General features: G+C 60.0%; 1 protein-coding gene and 1 long non-coding RNA gene across 3 annotated transcripts in view; one reads left to right on the plus strand and one right to left on the minus strand.

Annotated features, from left to right (window-relative positions):
• SCARA3 (scavenger receptor class A member 3) overlaps positions 1-8,683 on the plus strand; it is a 29,941-nt gene extending 21,258 nt beyond the window's left edge. Inside the window, exon 6 of one of the 2 annotated variants that reach the window (XM_074991508.1) lies at positions 8,622-8,683. In XM_074991508.1, coding sequence (XP_074847609.1) covers positions 8,622-8,626 — 5 coding nt within the window. In that variant the 3' untranslated portion in view covers positions 8,627-8,683. Of the gene's footprint in view, positions 1-2,612; positions 5,982-8,621 lie in introns of those variants that run through there. The other variant, XM_074991507.1, reaches the window with a different exon arrangement.
• Positions 1,535-22,613, minus strand: LOC142011658 (uncharacterized). Its single transcript, XR_012645157.1, has 3 exons — positions 22,561-22,613; positions 21,995-22,111; positions 1,535-1,828 (listed from the first exon to the last, which is right to left on the minus strand). It is a non-coding gene; the product is annotated as an uncharacterized LOC142011658 (long non-coding RNA).
• Between the last annotated feature and the right edge of the window lie 2,095 nt (positions 22,614-24,708).

Consider the following 24,708-nt stretch of genomic DNA (forward strand, 5'->3'; position numbering starts at 1 on the left):
CCCTACCTTCACACGCACGTCACCCACACCTCACACCCACCCCACGGTGCGCCCTACCCCCCAACCCCTACCTTCACACGCACGTCACCCACACCTCACACCCACCCCACGGTGCGCCCTACCCCCCAACCCTCCCCTTCACACGCACCTCACCCACACCTCACACCCACCCCACCCACACCTCACACCCACCCCACGGTGCGCCCTACCCCCCAACCCTCACCTTCACACACACCTCACCCACACCTCACACCCACCCTACAGTGCGCCTTACCCCTCAACCCTCACTATCACACACACCTCACACCCACCCTACAGTGCGCCTTACCCCTCAACCCTCCCCCTTCACACACACCTCACCCACACCTCACACCCACCCCACAGTGCGCCCCACACCCAACCCTCCCCCTTCACACACACCTCACCGCCACCCAACGGTGCGCCCCATTCCCCAACCTTCCCCTTCACATGCACCTGACCCACACCTCACCACCACCCCATGGTGCACCCCACACCCCAACTCTCTTCCTTCACACACACCTCACCCACACCTCACACCCACCCCACAGTGCGCCCCACACCCAACCCTCCCCCTTCACACACACCTCACACACACCCCACAGTGCGCCCCACACCCAACCCTCCCCCTTCACACTCACCTCACCCACACCCCACACCCACCCCACGGTGCACCCCACTCCCCAACCTTCCCCTTCACATGCTCCTGACCCACACCTCACACCCACCCCATGGTGTGCCCCACAGCCCAACCCTCCCCCGTCACCCACACCTCACACCCACCCCACAGTGCGCCCTACCCCCCAACCCTCACCTTCACCCACACCTCACAACCACCACATGGTGTGCCCCACTCCCCAACCTTCCCCCTTCACACGCACGTCACCCACACCTCTCCGCCAACCCACAGTGCGCCCCACACCCAACCCTCCCCCTTCACACGCACCTCACCCACACCTCACACCCACCCCCAGCCCTCCCCCTCACTGCTGGTCGGGAGGGGAGCGCAGCATCAGGAGACAGTGCTGGGTGGTTGGGGGGGTCCTGCCCCGGTTCAGCCTGTTGTGTGTCCAGCCAGAGGCTTTTTCTCCCTGTGCAGCTGCTCAAGATGCCCTGGGACAGCCCTGCCGAGCGTGGCCCGTACCGGCCGGCAGTCGGGGACCCCAGGCCCTACTGGAGGCTTCCGGAGCACCTCAGATACTCTCCCCTTGCTGAGCTCCAGACAGCCTCTGGGGCTGCGTGCACCAGGAGGAGAGAGGGGCTATTCCTGCCCCCGGGGTGTGCAGAAAGCAGGACGAGCCACCAGCCCCACATACGTAGCAACGGGGCGGGGCGGGGGGGAACATCACCCTAGGGCCTCCGTCTGCCCTGGTTCCCTGTCTCCGATGGCCACCAAAGGCAGGTGCCTCGGAGGGAAAATTTTTTAAAAAGTTCTCCATAATTACACCTAATTGCTCAGTCCTGTTTTACTGGGGGAGGCAGATTTCCTCCCCTCCCCCCAAGGGCTGAGCAGACCTGGTGCAGCACCAGGACTGGGGTTCCTTGTGTTCAGCCGTGCTGCTGGGAAATCCGACGTTCTCCGCCTTTGCAGAAAGATGCAGTTGGCTGCAACCCGGCATGCAGCCGGGAAGCCCGTGGCTCAGTTCACTGACCCAAAACAGAGCTCGGGTACAAGTGAAAACGGATTGGCTGGTCCCATCGTACAGCACCTTTTCCCTCTCCTGCCTCACCTGCCAAAGCCACCGCTCAGCTGGGTGTTAATATTTATTACTGGCTGTTCTACCCGGGCCAGGTGCCATTGTTCCAATTGCTGTGGAAACAAGAGAGACAGATGCAGAGGAGTCACCAGCTGAGAAGAGATGACAATCAGATACAACAGTCGGGGAGGAGGGTGTTGGACAATGTACCAGTCAGATGGTTATGAACAGTGCAGTAAGCCGTGGTCTGGACCCGCCAGCTGCCTGTTCGCTACTGAGTGCTTTGCAGGCATAGCACAGGTGGCTTTTGCGGTGTGATCTAGTACCTCCCACAGACTTGGTGCCCCCTGACTGCATGGGCAGGTGCCGGTGGGTTTAGGTCCTTTGTTACCTTCCTGTGCTGCCTGCCCAGCTCAGGGGGTCTCCAGAGGCAGAGCTCAGAGCTCTCTGATGCTCTGTGTTCCCTACCTGTTCTCCCACTGCCTGGAGACTGTCACCAAGGTCACACTGGCTGAGCATGCTCTGCACTCCTAATCCTTTACTGTTGCTTGGAAACTGTAACCAGGGTAACACAGCTTAAGGATGCTCTGCACTCCCTACATGTTCTTTTCCTGTTACCTGGATACCGTAACCACAGTAACATGGAGGAGCGATACTCTGTGCTCACCACCTAATCCCTTCCCACTACCTGGATACTGTAACCAAGGTAACATGTATGAACGATGCTCTGTACTCACCACGTGATTTTTCGCATTACCTGGATACTGTAACCAGGGTAACACAGGTTAACATTGCTTTGCGCTCCCAGCCTGTTCCTTTCCCGTTACCTGGATACCGTATCCGAGGTAACATGGATGAGCGATGCTCTGTGCTCACCACCTGATCCTTTTCCCACAGGTGTGCCAGGCCTCCCTGGACCCAGAGGACTCAAAGGCGACATGGGAGCGAAGGGGCCCGCAGGAAGCAAGGGGTGGAAAGGAGATACTGGGGGTCTGGGCTCTCCCGGCCCCCATGGCTCCATAGGCCCTGCAGGCGCCTCAGGCCCACAAGGCGAGAGAGGACCTATCGGTGCGAAAGGCCAGCCGGGCTTGAAAGGCACCAAGGGCATCTTTGGGCAGATGGGACCTAAGGGACAGATGGGGCTGAAAGGCGACATGGGCCCTCCAGGGCCAGAGGGAGCTCCAGGGCCAGAGGGGCCAGCGGGGCCACAAGGGAAGCCAGGGACCCCAGGGAAGCCGGGGTCACCAGGCCAGATTGGGCCACCAGGTCCAAAGGGAGACCCCGGGGTGAGGGGGCTGCCGGGCTCACCGGGGCCACCAGGCATGTAAGGCAGCCCTGCCTGTGGGACACTGGCCCTGCTGGGGCCAGGAGGAGGGATCTCCCCAGCACAGCACAGACTGAACACGCCAGCTGGGCCTAGACCGTCACCAGCACCCGCTGGCCCTGCGACGGCGGCAGCTGGTGCTCCCAGCAGAGACCCACCCCCGCGGCCCTGCCTGAGCAGAGTGACTGGGTGCCCAGCAGCGACGAGGGACACCACCTGTGCCGGTTCCCACACCCTCAGAGACAGCCAAGGACAGCCCGGTGCCCAGAAGGGCCTGAAGGGAAGCCAGCGCTGCCTCCACCCTGCCCTGCCCGTCCCGGGCTCTTTGCCAGGCACAGAGCGGAGTCACCGTGTGCAGCTGGGGGTGTGGGAGTGAGCGTCTGGCTGAGGGACCAGGCTGGGCCTGGCTGAGAAGCCCCCAGGCCTTGCCCTGCAGCTGAGACCTGGGCAGCTGGCTGCAGCAGGGCTCCCATGGCGCTTTGGCTGGCAGAGCCTGCTGGGCACTTGGCTGCCTGGCACAGACAGATTTGCCTCCAGTCGCTCATTGCCTCAGTCTCCACCATCAGCTTCTTTCCCGCATCCTCCGCTCCAGCCAGTGCCACCCTGCTCTCATGCCACACCTGCGCAGGGCTCTCGCCCAGCATCCCTCAGGCCTGTATTCAAACACGAGGATCCACCCTCCCAATCACGCACCAGCCAGGTCGGTCCCCATTCAGCTCCTGGTAGCCTGGGCCCCCAGCATAATCACCCACCACCCTAGCTGGCCACTCGCAGCAAAGGGGCCCAGGCTCCCCTTGAACAGGGCTCCCCTAAGTCAGGATGGGGATTTGGGGAACAGACTGTGCCCTAGGCAGCCAAGCCAGTGGGCTCTCAATTCATGGTTAAAACCTCCAGCCCTTGGAAGGATGCTGACAAATTGCCAAGGGGTGAGAGAGCAGCTGTGGGCCTAATTAAAGGGTTTGAGAACCTGCCTTGCAGAGCTAGCCTGGTGCTGCTCAGTCTATGAGGAGAGGCTGAGGGATTTGGGCTTATTTAGTTTGCAGAAAAGAAGAGTGAGAGGTGATTCAATAGCAGCCTTCAACTTCCTGAAGGGGGGCTCTAAAGAGGCTGGAGAGAGGCTGTTCTCAGTGGGGTCAGATGGCAGAACAAGGAGCAATGGTCTGAAGTTACAGAGGGGGAGCTGTGGGTTGAAGATTAGGAAAAGCTATTTCCCCAAGAGGGTGGTGAAGCACTGGAATGCGTTACCTAGAGAGGAGGTGGCATCTCCATCCCTAAGTCCCGGATTGACCAAGCCCTGGCTGGGATGACTTAGTGGGCGTTGATCCTGCTTTATGCAGGGGGCTGGACTCGATGACCTCCTGAGGCCCTTTCCAGCCCTGGGATTTTACAATTCCGTCGAGCTTCACAGAGCAATGGTAAAGGGTGACTTGCCCACAGGCTGTCAGCATTTAATAACCGGCTTGCAGGGAAGATCTAGCACAGCCCAAGGGCTGGGAGCTGAAACCAGACAAATCAAGACAGGAGATTTGTTCGTTGGTCTCCAAAGTGCCATGGGACTGCTTGTTATGTTTAACCATGAGGGTAAATGGTCCTGGGGCAACATCCCCAGGTCAGGTCTCCCTCAGTGCCCATCAAGCGTGGCTATGGGGCTCGCTGAATTCCTGGGGGGCAGGTGTCTGGCCTGTGTCGGGCAGGGGGCAGAGATGGTGTTTACACTGGTGGTCTGATCCCTGAATGCTCCTTTGCCAGCTGTGGGAGCCCAGCTGAACGCAGTGATATGGGGGTGGAGTTAGAACCCAAGTCCCAGGCTGGTGGCTGGGAGGGCCTGGTAAGCTAAGAGCCTGGGCAGGCGCCCAGGAATGACTCAAATGCCGCCCAGCTGCTGAGCAGAGCGCCCGCAGCCGGCAGTGTGTCTTTCTGTGGTTTGTGCTCAGCCACGTACCCCTCGGCGCACATAAAATTCCTCCCGCCCCGGGATGGGACATAGTAGGGGGAACATTAGTGGCTGATGGAGAGACACACAGCTTACTCCATGGCTGGCCTGAACTGCAAAGCCCCTTGCTCTGACCCCCGAGGCAGGACGATTTAGCCATGGGTTGCACAGTGCCCAGGCATGCGGCAGGTGGCTGCAGCGGTGGGAATAGCAGGGAGCTAAGGGTGGGCAAGCAAGGGGCGACCAGCGACATGGCAACAGGCCGGGGAAAGGTGCCACGTGGCTCTCGGGGAGCACCCAGGGTGGTGGGGGAGGCTGACCTGGAGCAGCCTGGGCCTAGAGGTGGAGCAGGCTCGGGGAGGTGTGGGGTGTCTCCAGGGGATAGGGAAGGAGAGTGATGAAGAGGCTGGGGAGCACCATATTCCTGGAGCTGAGCCCTTGACCGGCTCGCGGCCCCAGCGCCGTGCTGGGATGATGGGCCCAGGCGCTGCCTCCTCTCACACATGGTGCCCGTGGTCGGGGGCAGGCCCACACCTGGGGAGGGAAGGACTCCCATGGGCACACCGGGCTCGGCATCGCTGTCTGAACCGGGGCTGGAACAGCCCCTGCAGTACACCTCAGCCCCACCACGCCTGCTCCCAGCCACGGCTGGTGTGGGCATCCCTCACCCAGCCCCACTGCAGGCCCCCAAACCCTCCAGCACCTGGGGAGCGCCCCAGCCCAGGCCTGAGGGGACCAGCCCACAGCCAACACCCCCTGCCCTTGCAAGAGGGATGGGTGTGTGGCTCGGGGACCCGGCAGCAACAGGCTGGGAGCAGCAGCCACCTAAGCAGCCATGGTGCCTTCACAATGGGAGGCGGCACGGGCTGGCAGGGTGTTGTGTGCGCGTCTGAGCTCTGAGGTGCAGCTGGTCTGTGGCCTCCCCCCCCCCCCCCCCGCCCCCAGGTCTCTCCCTAGGATGTAGTGACGGGTGTATTCCCGGCTCAATAAAGATGCAGCTGTATGGGGAGGGGCTGCGTCTGGGCGTTGTGTGTGCTGCATTCCCCAGCGCTTTTGCGTCGAGGCAAAGAGATGTGTGGTCCATGCACTGCTGGGCCCTGGGGTGCCCCATTCCCGGCGGGCTGCTCTCCTGGCCAGGGGCCGTTCTGCCTCCGTTGGCCTGCTTGGCCTGAGGTTGCGACTGGCCAGGGTTTTGGGGAGCAGATGGAGTGGAAGGCTGGCCCCCACCCCAGGGGTAGAGGTGGGATGGTGGGAAAGGGAACAAGAGGAGACCTCCCCCTGCTGCCCCCAAATGAAGCAACGATTCACTGGCTGTAGAACGGCTACTCAGCTGGTGGGTCCAGCCATGCAGGAGGTCTAGAGAGTGGGGTGATCAGGTCCTGCCCTTGGGCATGAGGGGGAGGACCAGGCCCTGCTGGGTGTGGGCGGGGAGCAGAGAAGACCAGGCCGTGCTGGGAGCTGTCCCTGCGTGTGGGGGCGGGGGCAGAGAAGACCAGGCCATGCTGGAAGCTGTCCCTCGGTGTGGGCGGAGGGCAGAGAAGACCAGGCCATGCTGGGAGCTGTCCCTCGGTGTGGGCGAGGGCCAGAGAAGACCAGGCCGTGCTGGGAGCTGTCCCTGGGTGTGGGCGGGGGCGGAGAAGACCAGGCCGTGCTGGGAGCTGTCCCTGGGTGTGGGCGGGGGGCAGAGAAGACCAGGCCGTGCTGGGAGCTGTCCCTGGGTGTGGGCGGGGGGCAGAGAAGACCAGGCTGTGCTGGGAGCTGTCCCTGGGTGTGGGCGAGGGGCAGAGAAGACCAGGCCTTGCTGGGAGCTGTCCCTGGATACCATTTCTGGGAGTGTGACAGGCCGTTGGGGTTCACAAGAAGCCCTGGGCTCTCCTGTGTGCTGGGGTGTGATTGCACCTGGGGTATTCACACCCCGCTGGCATCCACCTCAATGGCAAAGCTCCGGAGACTCCTGGCTTGTTCAGACGTCGTCCTGAGGGGACATGCGAGGTGCTCCGCCACTCCCAGCTCCCACGGCTGCTCTGCCACGTCCAGATCCCAGCAGGAGGCCTTCCGCCCGCTCCAGGCGGGCAGGGACTGGCTGCGAGGGCTCAAATGGCACAAGGTATCACAGGGCTTTTCCCTTTGCAAACCCCTGCCCCCTCTGGCCCCACCCCACCGGGCACCAGCCCGATCCGCCCCCTGGGACCGAAGGGAACAGCAGGCCCCAGCTGTGCCCAGGTATCAACTGGGGGTGGAAGGGCCAGCTCAGGGTGCAAGAGGAGGGCCCCACAGCACACAGGGTGTGACACTTCCCGGGGGTACCCAGCATTGTCATCTGCCCTTCCAGCGAGGGAGCCCAGTCTGTGTCTGCCAGGGGCCAGCTCCCAACCCCCAGCAAGCCAAGCACCCCCTTCAGCGTACATGGACTCTGCTGCCTTGCGGCATAGTAGCACCAGATGCAGCCTGCCCCCGAACCTCAGACCTGTTCCTCCAGGCACCGAAGTCACAGATCCGCTGGACACCTGGTCTGGAGGTGCCCATAACCGGCAGGCCACACCTCCAGGCCCACCGTCCAAAGCAGGGCAGGGCTGATGGGGTGAACTCCTGAATCACTGCAGACAGGCGCCTGGGGCTCGCCGGAGTTGTGCACCACCCTGGCAAGCTGGGCTTGGAGAGCCCTGCTCAGGTGCGCCCGAAATCACCCGCGTTTGGGTTGTTCCCAGTGCCAAGATACCATTCGCTTACCCCAGATGAGTTGCTACCCCAGATCTTATCTTAACGCCAAACGGCTGTAGCCAGGCCTGGAATAAACGATGGTTAAAGTTCCTCCGCACGACGTAGCTGTGCCTCTAAGCATCAGGCTGTGCAAACACTGAGTACCAACACAATACTGCCCCTCCCGGCTAGCAGGATTCGCATTGGATGTGCTGTTTACACTGCCTCTTGCTGGAGCCCAGTTTTGGTCTTTGGGGCTGTGAGGAGACCACCTTTCTCCGTAGCCCCATTGGCAAGCCACAGCCTAGGGCCTTCATTTGCAGCCAGATGAAAAGAGCAGCCACCCTCAGCTGTAAAGCCGGGAGGCCCCGCCTCGCATTCTGCTTCCAGTGCATTAAAATAACGTAATGCCAGGCTGCTAAGAAGGAGCCCCTGGCCTTATGGCCTCCAGCCAAAGAAACAGCCCTCAGGAGTGCTTGTAAAGAAAACATAGTCCAACCGCAAGAAACTCCTCATCAGTAGCTGGGGTGGTGGAACCCTCATTCTCTGATTATGGGCCTCGCTTTCCTTGTCTGATCTCTGGTTTTTAATTGTTCCCACCTGCTGTATCATTGACTTCGCTCAGTGTAAATCAATGAAGGTGGTGGGGTCTGGTTGGTTAGGGAATTCTCTTCCTGTAGACCTAGAGGGCAATCCACCTTAGTCTGTAGCTTCACAGGTAACAGGCAGCCCTGCAGCCCAAGGAGCAGTGCATTTCAGCCCCAGCCCTGGGAACCACAAGTTGTGGAGTACAAACTGCAGCATGCTGGGAGAACTCCCTAATTCCTGCCAGGATGTGTCCTCTGCGCCCGAGCAGGGTCTCAGCAGAGACTGAGCTGAAGCAGCCTGCAGGCTGCAGGCGGAGGAGCAGGGCTGCTGAACTGTGATCCTGTTTTGTGTTTTTCTACAGAATGAAGCCTGTTCTTGGTGGTTTGGCTGAGTGGGGCTGGTCAGAGGCGCACACAGATTAACACACAACGCAGAGCACACCAAGGAGCCTCCCAAGTTATGCAAGAAATTGCAAGGCTTCCCCTATGTGGATTAACTTCACACTGGGCTAGTGAACAGGAGGGGTTACACACCTTAGAAACTAGCACGCTAAGGTTGTGTCTACACTACCCCAAAACTTCGAAATAGCCATGCAAATGGCCATTTCGAAGACTACTAATGAAGCGCTGAAATACATATTCAGCGCCTCATTAGCACGATTCCTATCTGCTGATATCTGCTGATAGGAATAAGGGGACTTCGAAGTTCCCAGGGTCCTTTCGAAAAGGAGCCCTGTCTGGATGAGCGGCATGGCGGCGAGGCGCGTCAATTTCGAAGTGCCGCAGCAGCCCGCATACTAATGAGGCGCTGAATATGTATTTCAGCACTTCATTAGCAATCTTCAAAATGGCCCTTTGCCTGGCCCTTTCGAAGTTTTGGGCAAGTGTAGACACGGCCACAGGACTTCTTGTTGTTCTCTGTGGCTATGTAAGTCATCAGCCAGAACAGAGCCTAAGAACCACCACAGTGGATCAGACCAGAGCTCACCTAGCCCAGTGGCCAGTGTGCCGACAGTGGCCAGTGCCGGACGGCCCAGAGCGAGTGAACAGAACAGGAAAACAAGGGATCCCTCCCCTGTTGCCTTTTTCCAGCTTCTGACAGAGGCTAGGGCACCTGCCCTGGCCAGTAGCTACTGATGGACCTAACCTCCCTCAATTTATCTAACAGAAAAGTTTCGAGCATGAGCTTTCGTGAGCACAGACTCTCTTCATCAGATGTGTGTTCTGTGCTCACCAAAGCTCATGCTCAAAACTTTTCTGTTAGTCTATAAGGTGCCACAGGACTTCTTGTTGTTCTCGAAGATACAGACACGCACGGCTGCCGCTCTGATAATAGTCACAGCAAAACCCTCCAGCAAAACAAAGCCGCAGAAAAGTAGCGTTTGAAAGACTAAAGAATGATTTATTCGGTGACGAGCTTTCATGGGACAGACCCACTGGTTCAGCTTAATGCAACTGAGCTGAAGAAGCAGGTCCATCCCACTTCCATAAAATTTGTGTAAAAATAACTGGTTACAGTGCAGCTAAGCAGGACTCAAGTTTCACTATATGCACTCAGACCCAAGCAGGAGACCAGCGGGAAAAGGCAGGAAAGGAAGGCGGCCCTGGGAGAAGAACTCACCTGCAAGACGCAGCCTAAAACCAGAGCTGCCATAAATCCTCTGCACAACCGAGATGTGCAGCAACTAGAATCCAGATGGAACTGATATAGCCTGGCTCTTAGGGAGGTTCTCCTGCCTGAGCAGGGCCCTGGGTGTGCCGCACGTGTGTTCTGCTTGCTGGGTAATTGTCAATAAATGGAGACAAAGAAAGTTATTGTGTGAGGCTCTTTCCCTGGTGCAAGGTGCTGTAAACAGAGCCCAGGAATTTGGTACAGATGGGTACTTAAATTAACAGGGCCACACCTTGAGCACTAGGAATGGGTAAAGGTGTGTGTATCCCTAGAGTGTGGGAATGACAGAGATTTTTGTGTGAGTACCAGGGCAGGGATTTTTAGCAACTGTGAACAACAAAAGTTTTAGAGAAGTAGCCATGTTAGTCTGTAGCTTCGAGAACAACAAGAAGTCCTGTGGCACCTTATAGACTAACATATTTTGGAGCATAAGCTTTCGTGGGCAAAGACCCGCTTCGTCAGATGCATGAGTGTGGGGTGGGGTGGTTTCAGAGGGGTATTTGAAGAGTGGGGTCCCAGTAAGAGGGAGGGCCAGAGCTGACAAGGTCTATTCAGCAAGGTGGAAATGGCCCAGTATCGACAGCACTTATCAAAAGAGGAAAAAACAAGTCTGATCAGACAGGGGGATGTGAGCCATTGTCAGAGTCTAATGGGGAGATATTAACACTCAGAGCACAGAAACTGCCTTTGTAAACTGCGAGCCTCTCCCAGTCTCTGTGCTGCCAGCTTACAAAGGCAGTTTCTCTGCTCTGGGTGTTACTATCTCCCCATTAGACTCTGACAATGGCTCACATCCCCCTGTCTGATCAGATTTGTTTTTTCCTCTTTTGATAAGTGCTGTTAATACTGGGCCATTTCCACCTTGCTGAATAGACCTTGTCAGCTCTGGCCCTCCCTCTTACTGGGACCTCACTCTTTAAATACCCCTCTGAGACCACCCCCCCCCCCACTCATGCATCTGATGAAGCAGATCCTTGCCCATGAAAGCTTATGCTGCAAAATATCTGTTAGTCTATTAGGTGCCACAGGACTTGTTGTTAACAGAAGTTTTGTCGCTCCATTGGCTGTGTAGACAAAGCCCATCACTTTATTAATGAGGAGAAAGGAGAGTTATTTTCATATTAAAGCAAGCAAACACACACCTGAGTGAACGACTATGGCTTCTCAGGGCCACAGAGCGGTAAGAATCTGTTCATTCAAAGTGTCTTTGGCGGGGACTGGGGCCTGCCCTGGGTTTCTCAGCTTTAGTTAGCGTCCCTGGCCCCACCAGAGTTCAAAGAGAAGATCATATTTCCGTCCTCAGCATTTGTATCTTCTTCCTTCAGAAGCCAAGCTGAGAGCAACAGTTCCCACACAGGTCCCTGACTGAGGGGGGCAGGAAGCAGAGAGAATACACTTAACAGAGTCTTTGATCCTTATCTGGGGCAGTGATTCTCCTCCAGCGCTACTGTGCCCCTGGGGGAACACAGAGGTCTTCCAGGGGGCAGAGCAGCTCACCGATAGAGCAGCCAGTTTTACAACAGGCTGCCTAAAAAACACTAGCAAAAGTCAGCCCCAATGAAAACTGCATAAAGACAGCGACTTGTTCATGCTGCTCCATAGTCCATGCACGGAAACGTAGGTAGAGGATTGAAATTCCAAATGGGCTATTTTATAAAGATGTGGGAAAGCGAGAAAAGACGCAATTTTTCAGTAGGTGGGGGGCTGTGATACTTGGAGTTTTATGGCTGATTTTGTAAGCAAGTTGCTTTAAAGTGAGGCATAATTGAGGGGCACACAGTCGAGCCCGACTCCTGAAAGGGGCAGAGTAATCTGGAAAGGCTGAGCGAGACCCCCTGGTCTAGCACAACGTTTGTTTGCATTCAATGAGCAGGATCCAGCTTGAGATTGCTGAGAACAAGAAGTCCTGCGGCACCTTATAGACTAACAGATATTTTGGAGCGTGAGTTTTTGTGGGCATGAGTCAGAGTGTGTGGCGCAATCTCTCACTGTAACCTGTGCAGCGGGTCTTCGCCCACGAACGCTGATGCTCCAAAATATCTGTCAGTCTATAAGGGGCCACAGGACTTCTTGTTGCTCTCGAAGATACAGACTAACACGACTACCTCTCTGATGCTTAGAGATTGTTGTTTCCTTCTCACGAGGCTCTCTCCCTGCTCATAAATGATCTGGAAAGGGGAATAAGCAATGAGGTGGCAAAGTTTGCAGCTGATACAAAACTACTCAGGATAGTGAAGGCCAAAGCAGACTGGGAAGAAGTACCAAAGGATCTCACAAAACTGGGTGGTTGGGCAAGAAAATGGCAGATGAAATTCAATGTTGATAAATGCAAAGCGCGTTGGAAAACAACCCAACCACACATATAAAATGATGGGGTCTAAATTACAGCCAAAGAAAGAGATCTGGGAGTCATTGTGGATAGTCCTCTGAAAACATTCATTCAATGTGCAGCGTCAGTCAAAAGAAAAGGCTAACAGAATGCTGGGAATCATTAAGAAAGGGATAAAGAATAAGACAGAGAAGATCATATTGCCTATCTATAAATCCATGCTATGCCCACAGCTTGAATACTGCGTGCAGATGTGGTCAGCCCATCTCAAAAAAGATGTACGAGAGTTGGAAAAGGTTCTGAAAAAGGACAACAAAGCTGATTAGGGATATGGAACAGCTTCCGCATGAGAAGCAATTACTAAGACTGGGGCTTTTCAGTTAGGAAACAAAAAAACAATGACGGGAGCATATAATAGAGGTCTATAAAACCATGACGGGTGTGTAGAAAGTACATCAGGAAATGTTATTTACTCTTTCTCATGACACAAGAACTAAGGTCACCGTGTGAAATTAACAGGCAGGAGGTTTAAAGCAAACACAGGGAAGTGTTTCTACACACAGCACACAGCCAACCTGTGGAACTCCCTGCTGGAGGATGTTGTGAACGCCAAGACTGTTGCAGGTTCAAATAAGCACTAGATAAATTGAGAGGGAGGTTAGGGCCATCAGTGGCTACTGGCCAAGGCAGGTGCCCTAGCCTCTGTCAGAAGCTGGAAAAAGGTGACAGGGGAGGGATCACTTGATTCCCTGTTCTGTTCACTCGCTCTGGGCCGTCCGGCACTGGCCACTGTCGGCACACTGGCCACTGGGCTAGATGAGCTCTGGTCTGACCCACTGTGGCAGTTCTTAGGCTCTGTTCTGGCTGATGACTTACATAGCCACAGAGAACAAGAAGTCCTGTGGCACCTTATAGATTAACAGATATTTTGGAGCATCAGCTTTCGAGGACAAAGACCTGCTTCATGCTCCAAAATATCTGTTAGTCTATAAGGTGCCACAGGACTTCTTGTTGTTCTTGGAGATACAGACTAACACAGCTCCCTCTCTGATAATAGTCACAGAGAGGTGGCCGTACTAGTCTGTACTCCAGCAAAAAAAGCAGCAGAAATGTACCATTTGAAGGACTAAAAAATGATTTATTCGGTGACGAGCTTTCATGGGACAGACCCACTGCTTCAGCTTAATGCAATTGAGCTGAAGAAGCGGGTCTGTCCCACAGAAGCTCATCACCAAATAAATCATTCTGCGAGTCCTCCAAGTGCTACATTTCTCGAGCTTTGTTTTGATAGCCACAGAGGTTTACAACGCGGACGCTGGCTCTCTCTCTCTCTCCCTTTGGCACTTGGGTGCGGCAGCGTGAGGACAATACATCCACAAGGTTACAGACCTTTTTAAAAACATGCTACCCGCCCTCGCCCGCTGACCAGCAGGTGTCCATTGCGGTGATGATAACTGCTGTTCCCTACAAGCCGAGCACTTGGGTAGCCACCCAGGCGGGACTCAGGTGCTGCCCAGCTGACGAGCAGCACCCCCCGCCCCAGCGTGTGTTTCTATTGGTGGTGCACTTCTGTACCTGTCTTGGTGCACATATCAAAATTTATTCCGCCCCGGGTGTCAGTACCAGGGGGCTGCATGTTATGGGGAACAGGGGCTGTTCAGGTTTGGCACGGGGGCTCTGGGGCTGACCCTGCTCTTGCTGACACCGGGAGAACTCAGCGACCTTGTGCCCAGTTTCCACCAGCACAAGTGACAGGAGACCCAGACCTGGGATCTCTCTGTCTACCCATGGTGCTGTGCACTGGATTGCAGCATGACCGGGTGGGTGCCAGGTTCAACCCCCTAGTCACACCATCAGACCCTGCAGGAGCCTTTCTGCCATGCACACCTCCCCACCCCATGCCCCCGCCCCGCTAATGAGCGGCCGTCAGGGATCGCGAGGAGTCGGTTTTCATTGCTGGAGCCCGCAGTCTGCTGGGCCTGGCTGCCTAGAGGCTCCAGGGACTCTCAGCCACAGCCGCTAGCTGGGCCAGGCGTGGGAAAGGATGGGGGCAGACGAGCCCCCCCCCCCCCCGGGGGCAGATGAGTCCCCCACCCCCTGGGAACAGCCCCATAGCTGCTGGGACACGTGGTCCTGTTTGCACGGGGGCTTGCGACTGTGGTGCGTGAAGGGGCCAGGTGGGGGACGGCAAAGGCGGTGCCCTGCCCCACTGGCATGAAACGACTGGGCGAGAGCTTCCGCCGCCTCCTGGCATGAGCCCCACACTGCTGGGACCGGGGAGAAAAGAGCCTGGGTGTCAGAGGCGACATGGGGGGGCGGAAAGCACCGGGGGTCACACGCACACCCCCCATTGTCACCCCCCCCCCACTGTCAGAGCTGCACCACGTCCGGCGAGTGTGGGGCTGAGACCCGTGGGAGTTTCCTAGGGCTGTGCCGCTCCGGGGCAGGGGGGGAGAGTGACCCACCCCCACTGGCACCGACACAGCGCTTATGGGGGATGAGATGGGCAGGAGCAGGTGGGGGAAGTGGGGCATGGGGTTGAGCAAGGGGAGAGGGAGGGGCATGGGTGGAGCATGGCAGGGAGGGGATGGGGCACATGGCTGGTGGGAGGCCCCCTTAAATCCTCAGCTCGTCACCTCTGGTGTGCATTATGCAACCTGCCAGGGGAGCAAATTATCAGCAGAGGCCTTGCTGGGAGCTGTCCCTGGGTGTGGGCGGGGGGCAGAGAAGACCAGGCTGTGCTGGGAGCTGTCCCTGGGTGTGGGCGGGGGGCAGAGAAGACCAGCCCGTGCTGGGAGCTGTCACTGGGTGTGGGCAGGGGGCGGAGAAGACCAGGCTGTGCTGGGAGCTGTCCCTGGGTGTGGGCGGGGGGCAGAGAAGACCAGGCTGTGCTGGGAGCTGTCCCTGGGCGTGGGCAGGGGGCAGAGAAGACCAGGCCGTGCTGGGAGCTGTCCCTGGGTGTGGGCGGGGGGCAGAGAAGACCAGGCTGTGCTGGGAGCTGTCCCTGGGCGTGGGCGGGGGGCAGAGAAGACCAGGCTGTGCTGGGAGCTGTCCCTGGGTGTGGGCAGGGGGCGGAGAAGACCAGGCCGTGCTGGGAGCTGTCCCTAGGTGGGGGCGGGGGGCAGAGAAGACCAGGCCGTGCTGGGAGCTGTCACTGGGTGTGGGCGGGGGGCGGAGAAGACCAGGCTGTGCTGGGAGCTGTCCCTGGGTGTGGGCAGGGGCAGAGAAGACCAGGCTGTGCTGGGAGCTGTCCCTGGGTGTGGGCAGGGGCGGAGAAGACCAGGCTGTGCTGGGAGCTGTCCCTGGGTGTGGGCGGGGGCGGAGAAGACCAGGCTGTGCTGGGAGCTGTCCCTGGATGTGGGCAGGGGCGGAGAAGACCAGGCTGTGCTGGGAGCTGTCACTGGGTGTGGGCAGGGGCGGAGAAGACCAGGCCATGCTGGGAGCTGTCCCTGGGTGTGGGCAGGGGCGGAGAAGACCAGGCCGTGCTGGGAGCTGTCACTGGGTGTGGGCAGGGGGCGGAGAAGACCAGGCCATGCCGGGAGCTGTCCCTGGGTGTGGGCAGGGGGCGGAGAAGACCAGGCTGTGCTGGGAGCTGTCACTGGGTGTGGGCAGGGGGCAGAGAAGACCAGGCAGTTCTGGGAGCTGTCACTGGGTGTGGGCAGGGGGCGGAGAAGACCAGGCCGTGCTGGGAGCTGTCACTGGGTGTGGGCAGGGGGCAGAGAAGACCAGGCCGTGCCGGGAGCTGTCCCTGGGTGTGGGCAGGGGGCGGAGAAGACCAGGCTGTGCTGGGAGCTGTCACTGGGTGTGGGCAGGGGGCAGAGAAGACCAGGCAGTGCTGGGAGCTGTCCTGGGGTGTGGGCGGGGGCGGAGAAGACCAGGCTGTGCTGGGAGCTGTCCTGGGGTGTGGGCGGGGGCGGAGAAGACCAGGCTGTGCTGGGAGCTGTCCCTGGGCGTGGGCGGGGGGCAGAGAAGACCAGGCTGTGCTGGGAGCTGTCCCTGGGTGTGGTCGGGGGGCAGAGAAGACCAGGCCGTGCTGGGAGCTGTCCCTGGGTGTGGGCGGGGGCGGAGAAGACCAGGCCGTGCTGGGAGCTGTCCCTGGGCGTGGGCGGGGGGCAGAGAAGACCAGGCCGTGCTGGGAGCTGTCCCTGGGCGTGGGCGGGGGGCAGAGAAGACCAGGCCGTGCTGGGAGCTGTCCCTGGGTGTGGGCGGGGGGCAGAGAAGACCAGGCCGTGCTGGGAGCTGTCCCTGGGTGTGGGCGGGGGGCAGAGAAGACCAGGCCGTGCTGGGAGCTGTCCCTGGGTGTGGGCAGGGGCGGAGAAGACCAGGCTGTGCTGGGAGCTGTCCCTGGGTGTGGGCGGGGGCAGAGAAGACCAGGCTGTGCTGGGAGCTGTCCCTGGGTGTGGGCGGGGGCAGAGAAGACCAGGCCGTGCCGGGAGCTGTCCCTGGGTGTGGGCAGGGGGCAGAGAAGACCAGGCCATGCTGGGAGCTGTCCCTGGGTGTGGGCGGGGGCAGAGAAGACCAGGCCGTGCCGGGAGCTGTCCCTTGGTGTGGGCGGGGGCAGAGAAGACCAGGCTGTGCTGGGAGCTGTCCCTGGGTGTGGGCGGGGGCAGAGAAGACCAGGCTGTGCTGGGAGCTGTCACTGGGTGTGGGCAGGGGGCGGAGAAGACCAGGCCGTGCTGGGAGCTGTCACTGGGTGTGGGCAGGGGGCAGAGAAGACCAGGCCGTGCCGGGAGCTGTCCCTGGGTGTGGGCAGGGGGCGGAGAAGACCAGGCTGTGCTGGGAGCTGTCACTGGGTGTGGGCAGGGGGCAGAGAAGACCAGGCAGTGCTGGGAGCTGTCACTGGGTGTGGGCAGGGGGCAGAGAAGACCAGGCCGTGCTGGGAGCTGTCCCTGGGTGTGGGCAGGGGGCGGAGAAGACCAGGCTGTGCTGGGAGCTGTCACTGGGTGTGGGCAGGGGGCAGAGAAGACCAGGCAGTGCTGGGAGCTGTCCTGGGGTGTGTGCGGGGGCGGAGAAGACCAGGCTGTGCTGGGAGCTGTCCTGGGGTGTGGGCGGGGGCAGAGAAGACCAGGCTGTGGTGGGAGCTGTCACTGGGTGTGGGCGGGGGGCAGAGAAGACCAGGCTGTGCTGGGAGCTGTCCTGGGGTGTGGGCGGGGGCAGAGAAGACCAGGCCGTGCTGGGAGCTGTCCCTGGGTGTGGGCGGGGGCGGAGAAGACCAGGCTGTGCTGGGAGCTGTCCCTGGGCGTGGGCGGGGGGCAGAGAAGACCAGGCCGTGCTGGGAGCTGTCCCTGGGTGTGGGCGGGGGGCAGAGAAGACCAGGCCGTGCTGGGAGCTGTCCCTGGGTGTGGGCGGGGGCGGAGAAGACCAGGCTGTGCTGGGAGCTGTCCCTGGGCGTGGGCGGGGGGCAGAGAAGACCAGGCCGTGCTGGGAGCTGTCCCTGGGCGTGGGCGGGGGGCAGAGAAGACCAGGCCGTGCTGGGAGCTGTCCCTGGGTGTGGGTGGGGGGCAGAGAAGACCAGGCCGTGCTGGGAGCTGTCCCTGGGTGTGGGCGGGGGCAGAGAAGACCAGGCCGTGCTGGGAGCTGTCCCTGGGCGTGGGCCAGGGGCAGAGAAGACCAGGCTGTGCTGGGAGCTGTCCCTGGGCGTGGGCGGGGGGCAGAGAAGACCAGGCCGTGCTGGGAGCTGTCCCTGGGTGTGGGCGGGGGGCAGAGAAGACCAGGCCGTGCTGGGAGCTGTCCCTGGGTGTGGGCGGGGGGCAGAGAAGACCAGGCCGTGCTGGGAGCTGTCCCTGGGTGTGGGCGGGGGGCGGAGAAGACCAGGCCGTGCTGGGAGCTGTCCCTGGGTGTGGGCGGGGGGCAGAGAAGACCAGGCCATGCTGGGAGCTGTCCCTGGGTGAGGGCGGGGGGCAGAGAAGACCAGGCCGTGCTGGGAGCTGTCCCTGGGCGTGGGCGGGGGGCAGAGAAGACCAGGCCGTGCTGGGAGCTGTCCCTGGGCGTGGGCGGGGGGCAGAGAAGACCAGGCCGTGCTGGGAGCTGTCCCTGGGCGTGGGCGGGGGGCAGAGAAGACCAGGCAGTGCTGGGAGCTGTCCTGGGGTGTGGGCGGGGGCGGAGAAGACCAGGCTGTGCTGGGAGCTGTCCTGGGGTGTGGGCGGGGGCAGAGAAGACCAGGCTGTGGTGGGAGCTGTCACTGGGTGTGGGCGGGGGGCAGAGAAGACCAGGCTGTGCTGGGAGCTGTCCTGGGGTGTGGGCGGGGGCAGAGAAGACCAGGCCGTGCTGGGAGCTGTCCCTGGGTGTGGGCGGGGGCGGAGAAGACCAGGCTCTGCTGGGAGCTGTCCCTGGGCGTGGGCGGGGGGCAGAGAAGACCAGGCCGTGCTGGGAGCTGTCCCTGGGTGTGGGCGGGGGGCAGAGAAGACCAGGCCGTGCTGGGAGCTGTCCCTGGGTGTGGGCGGGGGCGGAGAAGACCAGGCTGTGCTGGGAGCTGTCCCTGGGCGTGGGCGGGGGGCAGAGAAGACCAGGCCGTGCTGGGAGCTGTCCCTGGGCATGGGCGGGGGGCAGAGAAGACCAGGCCGTGCTGGGAGCTGTCCCTGGGTGTGGGTGGGGGGCAGAGAAGACCAGGCCGTGCTGGGAGCTGTCCCTGGGTGTGGGCGGGGGCAGAGAAGACCAGGCCGTGCTGGGAGCTGTCCCTGGGCGTGGGCCAGGGGCAGAGAAGACCAGGCTGTGCTGGGAGCTGTCCCTGGGCGTGGGCGGGGGGCAGAGAAGACCAGGCCGTGCTGGGAGCTGTCCCTGGGTGTGGGCGGGGGGCAGAGAAGACCAGGCCATGCTGGGAGCTGTCCCTGGGTGTGGGCGGGGGGCAGAGAAGACCAGGCCGTGCTGGGAGCTGTCCCTGGGTGTGGGCGGGGGGCGGAGAAGACCAGGCCGTGCTGGGAGCTGTCCCTGGGTGTGGGCGGGGGGCAGAGAAGACCAGGCCATGCTGGGAGCTGTCCCTGGGTGAGGGCGGGGGGCAGAGAAGACCAGGCCGTGCTGGGAGCTGTCCCTGGGCGTGGGCGGGGGGCAGAGAAGACCAGGCCGTGCTGGGAGCTGTCCCTGGGCGTGGGCGGGGGGCAGAGAAGACCAGGCCGTGCTGGGAGCTGTCCCTGGGTGTGGGCGGGGGGCGGAGAAGACCAGGCCGTGCTGGGAGCTGTCCCTGGGCGTGGGCGGGGGGCAGAGAAGACCAGGCCGTGCTGGGAGCTGTCCCTGGGCGAGGGCGGGGGGCAGAGAAGACCAGGCTGTGCTGGGAGCTGTCCCTGGGCGTGGGCGGGGGGCAGAGAAGACCAGGCCGTGCTGGGAGCTGTCCCTGGGTGTGGGCGGGGGGCGGAGAAGACCAGGCCGTGCTGGGAGCTGTCCCTGGGCGTGGGCGGGGGGCAGAGAAGACCAGGCCGTGCTGGGAGCTGTCCCTGGGCGTGGGCGGGGGGCAGAGAAGACCAGGCCGTGCTGGGAGCTGTCCCTGGGCGTGGGCGGGGGGCAGAGAAGACCAGGCCGTGCTGGGAGCTGTCCCTGGGTGTGGGCGGGGGGCGGAGAAGACCAGGCCGTGCTGGGAGCTGTCCCTGGACACCATTTCTGGGAGTGTGACAGGCCGTTGGGGTTCACAAGAAGCCCTGGGCTCTCCTGTGTGCTGGGGTGTGATTGCACCCAGGGTATTCACACCCCTGCTGGCATCCACCTCAATGGCCAAGCTCTGGAGACTCCTGGCTTGTTCAGACGTCGTCCTGAGGGGACATGCGAGGTGCTCCGCCACTCCCAGCTCCCACGGCTGCTCTGCCACGTCCAGATCCCAGCAGGAGGCCTTCCGCCCGCTCCAGGCGGGCAGGGACTGGCTGCGAGGGCTCAAATGGCACAAGGTATCACAGGGCTTTTCCCTTTGCAAACTCCTGCCCCCTCTGGCCCCACCCCACCGGGCACCAGCCCGATCCGCCCCCTGGGACTGAAGGGAAGGGCAGGCCCCAGCTGTGCCCAGGTATCAACTGGGGGTGGAAGGGCCAGCTCAGGGTGCAGGAGGATGGCCCCAGAGCACACAGGGTGTGACACTTTCCGGGGGTACCCATCTGTGCCAGATCTGTAGCCGGATCCCCGAGGCTGGAATGGTCCCTACGTCCCTGTTTGCTTCCAGCTGGGACAGATCTCATAACACTGGGCCGCTGGAGAACAAAACAGCGGCTGAAATTCGGTGTTGATAAGTGCAAAGTAATGCACGTTGGAAAGCACAGTCCCCTCTCCCCAGACAACAGATGGGCTCTAGACCAGCTGGGACCGCTCGTGGCAATCGGAACAGCTAACAGACCCTCAGGCACCGCTGCGACAGGGACAGGAAATTCCAAATCACTTCTCTAAAGAGCCAGGCTAAGTGCTGGCGCCGGGTGGAAACAGTCCCAGGGCAGGTCCCCCCGGTGCCTGGCTGCAGGATTTCTCACCTGTGCTCCCATGCAGCCGGGGCTGCCACTGGGGGTGCGGAGGGCCCTGGTGCGCATGGGGCCCGGCTCTGACCCAGTCTGGACGTTCCTGTTTCAATCCCAGCTAAACCTGGGGTTTGATCCTGCAGGTGCTCAGTGCTGTCACTCGTGACGCTCAGTACAGGCAGCAGTAAGGGGTAAGTGCACCAGGCCTGGAGGCGCCTGGGCAGGATCTAGCCCTGGGGATGCCGGGCCGGGCGGGAGTAACATCTCTGCGGAGGTGAAGCCCCTGCCTCACTTCTGGGCTGGGCTGGAATGTGCACTGAGCGTTTAACAGCCGTAGGGCAGCAGCTCCCCCAGGCCCGAGCGGGACCCAGTCCTGGTCCCAAGGAGGTTACCAGCTCCGGTGGTGGCACGGAAGGAAGGGTGGCAGTAGCAGACCATGTCACCCGTCCTTCTGCACCTCCGCTGGGGCCAGGCTGCCCGCTGAGCTTGGTGCCTGACTCTCCTGATGGACAGTTTAGAGGGTAGAGCCAGTGCCAGCGGCAGCACAAAAGGAAGGCTGGCGACACCGCACCACGTCTCCCTTCCACCTGTGCTACTGATCGCAACAGGGCTGCAGCCTGAGCCGGGCGCCTGGTCGTTGCGCTGTGGCTGCCCAGTTCAGCCGGCAGCACCGCCACCTGCAGCAGTGCAGAAGGAGCGGTGACAATACCTCGCCGGGCCACCCTTCCTTCTGCGCTGCGGCTGGCGGTGGCGCTGCCTTTCCGGCTGCCCAGCTTGGAAGACAGAACTGCCGCCAGCAGTGGGCAGAAGGAAGGGCAGTGATACTATCACCTGCCACCCTTTGTTCTGTGCTGCAGCTGGTGGCAGCGCTGCCTTCTGAGCTGGGTGCCTGGCCAGCGGCTGCTGCTCTGTGGCCTTCGAGGTTGGAATTCAGCCCTGCCAGCAGCAGCGGCACACGAGGAAGGGAGGCGATACCGCGCCTAGAGAGGTGGTGGATTCTCCAGCCCTTGAGGTTTTTAAGTCCCAGCTTGACAAGGTCCTGGCTGGGATGACTTAGTGGGGGTTGATCCTGCCTGAAGCAGGGGGCTGGGCTCAATGACCCCTTTAGGTCCCTTCCAGCCCTGTGATTCTATGATCCTCCAGTGGGGGTCAGTCCCAGAGGATTTGGTGGGTTTTGACAGGGCTCCCATTTCCCACTGGGGGACTGTTTGAGATGGGGGATGGAACATTTCCTCTGGGGTCCCATTGCCTGGCTCCTGTCAGCGTCACTGCTCTGTTGGGTCCCGTTTCCCAGTGGGGTTTCCTTACCTGCGGCCTGGCAGCAGTTTGCAGAGCCGGTAAATCCCCTCCCTGGCCGGCCCGTGTGCTCGGCTGGTCGCTGGTGGACGGTCGCAGCTAAGCCACCGAGTTCCCGAGTGCTGAGTTCTAATGGGAGGGAAGGAGAGGGGGCCCCATCAGCGCTTTCCTGCCAGCTCCCAATCTCGCCTGTCTGGGAGTCTGTCTCCGTCCCCCGGTCCCTCTGCTGGAGACGCTGGGGGAGGGGAGCTAGAGCTAGTTTGTTGGCTCCTTCTTCCTCCCAAGGGATTCTGGAGCCAAGGGTTGTGGACAAGTCCCCCATGAGGACTTGCACCCGCAGCTGCTCCAGGAGGAGAAGAAGGGGCCCAAGGCCAGGCATGAGCCTGGCTGGAGCAGGGTCCCCTTGAGTGCCCAGGATCTCCACTGTCCAAGGAGAAAGTGAACCTGAGTCAATCTCATTCCCTGCTCTGACTCCCCAAGGGGAACACACCCAACTCCCCACAGCCCCTGACGGAGCAGATCCTACAGCCCATCAGAGCCAGCCTGGCACCAGGGACCGGGGGTCAGGTGTCACTCACATCAAATTCAGGGTGGATGAGGGTGACTCAGAAGAGGGTTCTGCTTCTGCTTCTCCTTAGAGCCTTTTGCTCTCACTGAGACACTCTGGGCATGGTGCAGAAGTTGACACGCTATAGGGGAAGGACAACATCTGCCCTCCCAGGCTGGTGTCCTGCCCCTGGCCAGCCTCTTGGGATGTTTGAGCGGCTTCCCCTGGGTCTAGGAGGGCTGTGTTTGGGGAGGTGGCAGTGTTTGCAAACCTACAGAAAAACTCCTTCTGTGCACGTGGGCTGCCTGTGAGCTGGTGGGAGGGTCAGGCTGGCAGAGCTCTGTCAACTTAGGCTCTGGAATACAGACACACCTTCGGCTTTCATGGAAAAAGTGTTTCAAGTGCTCAGGTTTGTGGACAAAAGGCTGAAAACCTGACCCGAGTGTGTCCTCACGGCACGGAAAGCAAAGGCAAAGAAACAGAGAAAACCGCAGATGGTCTCAGGGAACCAGCAACGGACCAGGCCTGGAAGCCCGGTCTCCAGACGCCATAGCATGCTGCTCTGACCACAAGGACCTCTTTCTCTAGCAGTGTGCGGGAAGCCGCGTAGGGGAAGTCACTGAAAAGATTGCTTTCCTTTCACCAGGAACTGCCTCAGACCTTAACTCTTGGGGGGCTGACGTGAGTACAGAACTCAGCTCAAAAAGCAGTCAAGTAGCACTTTGAAGACTAGCAAAATAATTTATTAGGTGAGCTTTCGTGGGACGCTGTCCCACAAAAGCTCACCTAATAAATTATTTTGCTAGTCTTCAAAGTGCTACTTGACTGCTTTTTGTTTTGCTGGTGTATAGACTAGCACAGCTCCCTCTCTGCTACTATTAGTTCATGTGCAATCTGCCTGTCCCTGCCTCACTAGCTCTCCGCTATTGCTCTGGCTGCTGGCAATGGGGAGGGGACTTGTGTAGACAGGATGCTGGCACTGTATAGAACAGCTTGTGTATGAGGAGACATGAATAAGACTGGGGCTTCTCGGCCTGGCAGAGAGACAACTCTGGGAGGATGCAAGAGAGGTCTATGAAATCATGACTGGTGCGGAGGAAGGGAATAAGGAAAAGTGATTTACTCCTTCCCATAGCACAAAATCTAAAGGGCAACCAATGAAATTAGCAGGGAGCAGGTTTAAAACACACACAGAGACGCATTTCTTCATGCAACGCACAGTTAACCTGTGGAACTCCCTGCCAGAGGGTGCTGTGAAGGCCCGGACTGTGACGGTTCACAAAAGAGCTAGATGAATTCATTAGGCAGGCTGGGCAGGGTTAGGGTTCCTAACCTTTATTGTTCAGAAACTGGGAACAGGCGATGGGGAGAGATCGCTTGCTGGTACCCTGTTGGGTTCACTCCTTCTGGGACACTTGGCTCTGGCCACCGTCAGCTCCTGAGCTAGATGGACCTTGGGTCTGACCCAGTGTGGCCGTTCTTATGTCACCTAGGGGAAGGTTAGTGTGGCCTGGGAAATAAAGCCCCAAGCACCTGCCCGTCTGGTCCCAGCTCTGCCATTGGCCTGCTGGGTGACCTCTGGGAAGTCACAGCCCTTCTCGGTGCCTCAGTTTCCCCACCTGGGGCTAATGAAACTAAATTGTGAGGTCGACTGAGCCATCTGGACCCCTGTTCAGAGCGAGGGTTAAATCGCAGCTGGCTGTCTCTGCTTGGGCTCCTGGCACAGAAATACCCGGGTAGACAGAGGGACAAGGTAGGTGTGGGTTGTTTTCCTCACTCTGTAAGTGCAGTATATGGTGTCTCCTGGCAACCACCCCTCCCCTCTGAGCCTCCTCGCCAACTTCACTCTATGTACCAGTTTTCCCTGGCACCAGGACCTGGGCTACAGCCGCCGGTGCCAAGAGAAATACACGTCTCAGGGGAAAGCTGTGCTGGATGGCTCTTCCCGTCTGCATTATGGCACAGGAGCGGCGTTATTTCAAGCAGCTGGTGGTGCCGCTCCCGAGCCCACTTAGCAACATTTATGGCCTTGTTTCGCCCACTTCCAAGGGCACTGGGGGCCTGGCTACAGCCTGCCTTCCTCTCTGCTTTAGGAGGTGGAGAAGACAGAGGGTTGTAAGTACCACAGGGCTGTCTAGTAGCCAAAGCTGGCAGCCAGGACACCTGACTATTCTTAGCT

Source organism: Carettochelys insculpta, chromosome 3, assembly GCF_033958435.1.
Source record: "Carettochelys insculpta isolate YL-2023 chromosome 3, ASM3395843v1, whole genome shotgun sequence".
NCBI lineage: Eukaryota > Metazoa > Chordata > Testudines > Carettochelyidae > Carettochelys > Carettochelys insculpta.